Source organism: Mesitornis unicolor, unplaced genomic scaffold, assembly GCF_000695765.1.
Source record: "Mesitornis unicolor isolate BGI_N332 unplaced genomic scaffold, ASM69576v1 scaffold15959, whole genome shotgun sequence".
NCBI lineage: Eukaryota > Metazoa > Chordata > Aves > Mesitornithiformes > Mesitornithidae > Mesitornis > Mesitornis unicolor.
Genome location: NW_010208115.1, coordinates 87104 through 94739, shown reverse-complemented (window position 1 = coordinate 94739; position 7636 = coordinate 87104). Strand labels below are relative to the sequence as shown.

Here is a 7636-nt window from a genome sequence, read left to right as displayed (position 1 = left end):
TTTCAGTAAAAAAAGAGAACAGTAAGGGAAAACAACAGTTGGGGGCGTTCTGAAACACTTGTTTCTATGTAGAGTCTTTTTATAAGATATTATTTTTTAAAAGAAACAGCTGGTTGAGAAGCTGTAAGAGAAGAGCAGCCAGTTCTGAAAAGGAGCTGCCTGTAATCTTTGATAGATGCAAGTTTTTCTATTCATTTTGGGTTTTGATAAATATTTTACCTTCAAATTGAAATCTCATAACCACTATTTAAAAAAACCAAAAACCTGGCTAGATGTGTAATGTCATAGTGACTTGGCTTATGCAGGACATAAGTACCCAAAATAACTTCAGAGAATCCAATTTGCATATACTAGACAACTTCAATTGGCTTAGTAGAGTTAAGGTTTTGATGCACTTCATGATCTACTCTATTTAATACTCTCCACTGATTAATTCTATAGATTATTCAGCAGAGATAAAAACTACTATACACAAAAGAAGTCAACATATGACAGCTTCTAGCTTACATACTTGGCTCTGTGGTCAACTGGATTTTCTACCAAGCTTTATTATAAATGCTTATTAACTGTGATTATTTAGACCCAGGAACATATTAACATTTTACAACTCATGTTGGTATATCGTCAAATTGAGCACTTATGTATAAAATACTATATATATTTTGCTGCTTACACTACATTTAAGAGGTACATCTAACTTCCTAATGGAGATCAGTACAGGCCAAAAAAGCTGTCACTTGACATTTTCTAATTAGAGTTTGTAACTGTAAATTATACTTGCTTTTGTGAAAAACAGATTTAACTTTCATTCTTAGTGTTTTATATTTACAGATGTTACACTGGTAAAATTCAAGAATTTTAAGACTGAAAAAATCCCAGTCGTGTGGTGTGTCAAAGAATATATTCTTGCAAAATGCCTGTGCAATGTTAAATCACAAGTTGATTCAGCAAGTAGGTGTCAGGAACTACCTGGAAGTAGTGAGTGTGGTACACAAGGTATTAAAAATGTTAACACTAGACTTGCCATAGTGTTTTGTATGAGATTAGTCTGACCTACATTTGGATCTATAACAAAGGTACAGTGAGTATTTTTTTTAATAGCCAGTACTGGATGCTATAATCCTGTTTTGTAGATTGGGCCTACAGATGCACCTGTTAAACTTGGTATCCTGTGAAATTTTGTTATTTTCAGAGTAGATTTTCTTATTGTCTTTCAATCAGATTGTCTCTTCTATATTGAAACATTTGTTTTCTAATTTAAGAATTAATATTTTCATAGATACTGTGCAATAAAGTTACAGTAGGATATGTGGTTTTGCAAATGCTTTAACAGCTGATGAACTTTACATTTGTAAAATTAATATATTGTATTGGTACAGAATAGTTTTAAATTATATATGTACAAAACCCTCCTTTATTTTGGTCTCTTTTTTTCGTTTGTTAGTTCCTGCACTACAAGTATACACACTGAAACAGTTTCACAACTGGGCAGAGTGAAGCTACAAGACTGCAATCAGTGCATCTTCCAGATACACTGGAAAATATGCAAAAACGCCTCCAAGTTCCCAGGGGGCATGGTGTGCACTAAGCTGAGCTGGGATTTCAGTGTAGAAAGCTGTGACCACTACAAGTAGTATTCCTAGCTCCATACAGTGAGCACTGAGCTACAGTGGTGTTTCTCCAATCTCTTCAACATCTGAAACAATTCTTAGACTTAGCTATTCTTAAGTTTTCACTTTTCATCTCAAAGCAGGCTCATGCTTTCCCCCCCCCTCATTTTTGTCGGTTGAGTCCTTTATTCAGAAGCCACAATATACACAAGAGAAGACTACTGTCGATGCTGAGCTTGTACTTATCACAAAGGCACTACTCAGATGGTACACCCATTTTGTGTAAGATTTAGCCCTGAAGTAGGACAGGCAATCTTGCAAAGAACCTGTATTTTTATACTTTTCCATTATTTATTTTGAAGGTAGCTTTCCCCTCTGTATTCACATATCTACTAATAACTAAATGTTTCTCAAGTAAAGAAAAGCTAATTTGAGTGCCCTGCAAACTTGAAAACTTGCTGGACACTTTATAAGCGTGTTCTAGCATATTACCTATTGTACCAATGGTACTAGATCTTCCTCTGATAATTCTGGCTTTGCTTTGCAAGTGCCTTTATTTATTAAGTCCCATAATAGCAGTTTACTGTACACTCCCACCAGAGCCCTCTTCACAGCTTTGACAGATAAAATTTACTTTCTTTGTTTCTGATTAAGTTAATTAAGTTTAACTCACATTCATAGCAGTATCAACTAATCCTATTTGCAACTTTCAAGAGCTATAGCTACATAATCAAATTACAGCTGCCAGTCTTGGTTCTAAACAATGTTTATGCTACATGAAATGGGGAAAGGCATACACTGGCTTGCAGCATACCCACAGCTGACGCTGCTACCCTTGAAGCAACTATGGAAACCATGCAAGAACAGAATAAACTGAGCTGTTTTCAAGAGCAAAGATGTTTATTATTAGCTTCAATATGAAACTACAACCAACATAACTACAACTTACATAAGCAAGATCTGTACAAAAGTTATTAAAAAAACCCCAAACCACCCAAACAAGCAAAAGCATTTGCTCAAGTGCCTAAAGTTCACTTTTTGCCAACCACTGTGAGATCAAGCAGGGTAGAAGTAATAAAATCACATTCACCATCTCTCCCATCAGATACTGCCAATATACTCACAGATCCATGATGATAGACAAGCTCTCGAGAGTCTTGTGTCTTCTGTATCATTAAACACAAGTCACTGGTTTTAAAAAAAAAAACACCTTAATTGTATATCCATAGTATTAGAAACATTGAAATGATTGTATATTTGCGTAAGATATTGTGCAACAATTTCCTGGATGAAAGGTTTCCTTTCTTTGTGGAGTGAGCATGGTTTTGGTATCATGACTGAATCTCAACAACAACCAACAAATTTCTCATTGTATTTTGATGGAGATGTTTTCTTAAGAGAACGGCGTTTAGCATCTTTTTTCTCCTTGAAAATTGGAGAATTCAGAAAATTTGTATCTGTAAATGGATCTCCTCTCCTGAGTTTCCTGTAAAATAATAAAAGAGGCAAAATTAGTTTTGTCCTTCACCTCACTTAAAACATTAACTTTCAGCTAGTAAGTTCAATACCATATGAATTATGTTGTATTACTGACATCGGACCTCTCTTTGAATGTTTTGTTAAGAACTTATTTTTATTTCTAGTATTTAAATAATCCCCTCAAATCCTCCATTTGATGGAGTATCATGAACTTCATTATCAAATTAGAAAGTAATACACCTACCCTGCAATACTTGGTTCTTTATAGTTCACAGTAAGAGTACAGCTTCGCTTGCGTTTTGGGGATTGTGGTACATCACATTCTGGAGCAACAGGTGCATTCTCAGTGCTGGGAAGCAATGAAGTGGTATTGGTAACATCACAAAGATGACCACGAGATGGCTCAGAAGGCTGTCCTGGGAAAAAATTAGGTACACTCAAGACAATTCAGGCAAGCTAGCTTAAAAGTGAATGTCAGTGAATGTACTACATGTGAAGTAACTCTCAGCGTAACTATTACCTTCATCTTTCCACTTAAGAGTATGTATGTAAGAGGATCAAAACGTATTCCGGATTTTGATTTGAAAAAATAAGTTAACATTAAGCAGTGCCAGGCAGAGTGTGATCTGTTATTCCACTTCTCTCAAATTCATGCTCATGTTCTCCTCTTTTTCCTCAGCTTTAATATGCCTTTAAACACATCTAAAATACAGTATTGTTGACCCAGTTTCTTAAAATATATCTTTGATGCCAATTTCCACTGAGAGGAAAAAAAAGGTGGGACAGAAGAATGATACTTACAATTTATGTAACATTATTCTTTGTATTTATTAAAAAAGATTAAATTTTAAAAGCCTAAATCCATTAAAAAAATGTTATCTCTCAAAAAACAAACAAACAAAACCGAACAATTACAGGGTACTTCTTGCACTTACGAATAGACTTGTCACTTGACTTATTGCTTTCATTCTCATTTTCATTGTGGAGTTTCTGCTCACGCTGTGCCAAGCATCTTTTAGACCTTGGCCTTATGTGGACTGGTGATGTTTCTGTCTTGTCCACTGAACTTTTCCTTTTTTTTGGTTTACTCTTGTAAGGTTCATAGAGCTCATCATCTGAATCTTCTTCATTATCACTCAACTCGATGGTATTTGTTTCAGCTACATTGTCTTCATCATCCACCCCAGTATCTGTGTCATTCACCTTATGTTGTCGAAAAGGCGTAACATGGACACGCTCTTCAAAATGAAAGTTGTAAGCATCACTGGAGCCCCCCAACAAATCCAACTTCTCTTTGGATGCCTCTTTACCTTGTCCTTTTTTTGATTTGTGTCTGGAAGTATTTTTAGAGCATTCCAGTTTTCCCTGCTGATGCTTTTTTCTTACTTGAGAGTCTTTGCTTTTATGCTCACGTTTAAGATCAGAATTACTGTTTAAGTTGAGCCGTGCAGTTTCAGAATCTATCTGCTCCAACACTATCTTGGTTTCATTCAACTGAGAAATATCTGAATTTATATTTTCTACAGTATACTTCTTTAGACTTTCCTCAAGTCTACTCTCATCTGGTTTAGAAAGTTCTCTTGTTGAATCAGGTGCTTCTGAATTGTCTGAGACACTAATGCAAAGTTCACCATGATTTCTCATCTTTGAATAGCGACACCTGGTGCTCACACTTTTTGGTAACACATTACCAAATCCATCCTCTCCACTTGAGGAAACATTTTCCATTTCTGACCCTGTGTTGTCCAGATGAAAATCAGATGTTTGGCCTTGTAATTGAAGAGAAAGTCATATTAAAGCTAAATACTGACAAGCTGGAAAAGTTTTGTGCAAATTTGGAACTCGAAAATTAAGACAGGTTACAATTTTCTTCACAGATTTGTATAAACCAGTATACTGCAATCAAGATAAATTCTGTTTAATACAGCTTCTAGAGAGAAAGCAGTTAAGGGTACTACATTAGGATTGTCCTCTAAACTGTTCTGTTTGAAAATGTTATCCACAGGTTATTTATTTTTCTGAGTATTTTGCTTTAACAGTTGTTGATTTCATAAGTGATAATGTACGACTAAAAACGAATTTACTCTGTTGAACTGCACAGTAGATGATGAAACTAGATTGCAGATATACAGAAAACAAAGCATTTTCAAGTTCCTTCCCCATTTTCCTGGCATCTTTATTTAAAAAAAAATTACCAGTTACCAACATTAATATCAAGCTTTTATGATTAAAAAGTAGAAAGTTACTTGACAAGTTACTCAAAAGCAGTAATTGCATTTTAAACTTATGCTCACACATTTTTTTCCTGATTCAGAATACACCAGTGTCTGATACTTTGATTTAGTTACCTTTGTCTGGAACTATTTTGATTAAGGAAGTGGATTTGTCAGACTCCTCACAGATCTCGGACACAGAATGAGCCAACTTGTTTTTATCATGATCAGCTACCATCCCACTTGGAGGTACTCTATCATCTCCATCAGCACACTGTAAAGGTCCTCTAGAGAAAACACCAAAGGTAGCATTTACTGAATAGTGATATATTTTATGACAATGAACTATTTCATTACATTAAATTTCTACCCTTTTTCCTGTCAGAAAATTAAATGTAACAGAATTTTCATACATATATATATATATATATATGGTATTAACTATTAACAAAAGATACTTACACTGAATGCATTTGTCCTGTGACATTGGAAGTATTTTCAAAAACTGACGAAAGCACCCTCCGATTCTGTCAACAAATTAAATTTTACTGTGACTAAATACCTGAAAAAAAGCTTACACCATATACAAATTTTAGATTAAAGCCAAGTTACCTACAGAAGGACCAAAGAGGCCCTTGACTCTTTCTTTCTGGCTTTTGATACCACAAAATGCTGTGGGAACTCACATACTCAGATCCTGGAAGTTAGCACATTCATCACCAGCCAAATTATATATAGAGTGAATGGGAGAGGAACTGTAAGGATGATATGGGGAACAAGACACAAAACCATAAAAAACCAGGGTACCCCTACCACCTCATAACAGGGCCTCAGTCCCACTAACAACCTACTACACGCCCCCACAGTGAGACCTTATGTCATACTGGGAGCTGTGGAACTAGTCATACCTCCAAACTAAGGCTCAAAACCTGTGTGCATCTATGCTGGAAGGAGTAAGGGGAAAGAATTAACAGAAGTCCTGTTCCCCAAGAGGAAAAGGTACTTACTGCATCTGTGTAGCACAACTTCTTTGCAGAGCCAAGGAGATCAATTGAGTTCAGCAAATTCTGAGAAACTTTTGAAATTATCTCATTCAAAGCTGACAGTCGAGTCTAATAGACAAAAGAAGGAAAATAACGTTGTTGTCATACTCTAGTATCAGGAAGCAATGTAATAACCTCTCACTAGTATTGCGAGATGATTAAATCCTGAAGATACCTGTGTTAGGTATCAAAAATATCAAATCACAGAAGACAGGCTTTTATTACAGATGAAAGAGTAGCCAGGAAAAAATATTTAGTTAACGACCAGAAAAGGAGAGAAGATGAGGAAACTTGTTCAATATATTGAGTTATTTTTTCTGAAACATTTAAGATCTGAAGATATCAGTAGATTGGTGCAGATTCTGATGTTCAGCTTCATAAAGTCACTAAGTCATAAAGTTATTAATAAAAATACCTCAACAAGTCCTTGTGCTTGCTTGAACACAAGATTTCTTCGCAAGTCAAACATTTGAACCTTCAGGTCTTGATAGTCTTTTGTTAAATGAAGAATGGTAGCCTGGGCATCCCTCAGTTTGAGCTTTTCTTCTTGCAATGCCTGAGCTAGAGCTCTGTTGTTTGCTTGGATGCTCTTCATTTGCATGGAGCTGTTGGCTGTAACAGAAGAATAAGTATTTAAAAACTGTTTTAAAAAATAAATTATGAAAACTATTAAGATATTTAAGTATCTTACTTGCTATTTTGCACTTTACAGTGGAGATCTGGCTAATTTTTCCCAACCGTGTCCATTTCTGATTTCTTTTCTCTTTCATTCGTTCTTTTATATCATTCAGACTGTCCTTGAAGGGCTTTTTCAAGCATTTAGCCATCTTCTACCTTTAGAAATATAAAGGGCAAAGACCTTATTAAGCTGTTGTTGCACAACACTCCCTAACATCGAAAGAAAAGGAACAGAGAAACAAGAATAAAGCTTATGGTGTTTTTAAGCTGCATATACGAACACAGACCCACAAATGCGGAAAGACACACAGCTACGACCATTTTCGAAACAATTTTCGCAGCATAGCTACCGCCACTATTGCAGATTATCTGCACTGCAAAACGCGCGGTGTCCGCGGCGAAGATCAGGCCCAGGCAGCTGGTACCGCACCGGGGCAGTCCGACGGGCAAGTCCCTGAGGCGTCGGAAGCAGGGCCCAGGCCCCTCCAACACTGAAGGAAGACCCTCATGACACCCACACTCGCGGCCCCCCCATCCTCGGGCCGAGCGGCCGTCCCTCCTCAGAAAGGCGTACACAGCACCAGGCACCTTCCACGCACAGCCGCGGCTGCCC

At 36.5% G+C, this 7636-nt stretch overlaps 1 protein-coding gene across 1 annotated transcript; it reads right to left on the bottom strand.

Moving 5' to 3' along the window:
* Positions 1–2954: 2954 nt before the first annotated feature.
* Positions 2955–7172, bottom strand: SGOL1 (shugoshin-like 1 (S. pombe)). Its single transcript, XM_010192378.1, has 8 exons — positions 7037–7172; positions 6761–6957; positions 6310–6414; positions 5765–5829; positions 5438–5589; positions 4025–4858; positions 3334–3505; positions 2955–3096 (listed from the first exon to the last, which is right to left on the bottom strand). The coding sequence occupies exons 1-8, from the start codon at positions 7170–7172 to the stop codon at positions 2955–2957; spliced, it is 1803 nt and encodes a 600-aa protein (XP_010190680.1).
* Between the last annotated feature and the right edge of the window lie 464 nt (positions 7173–7636).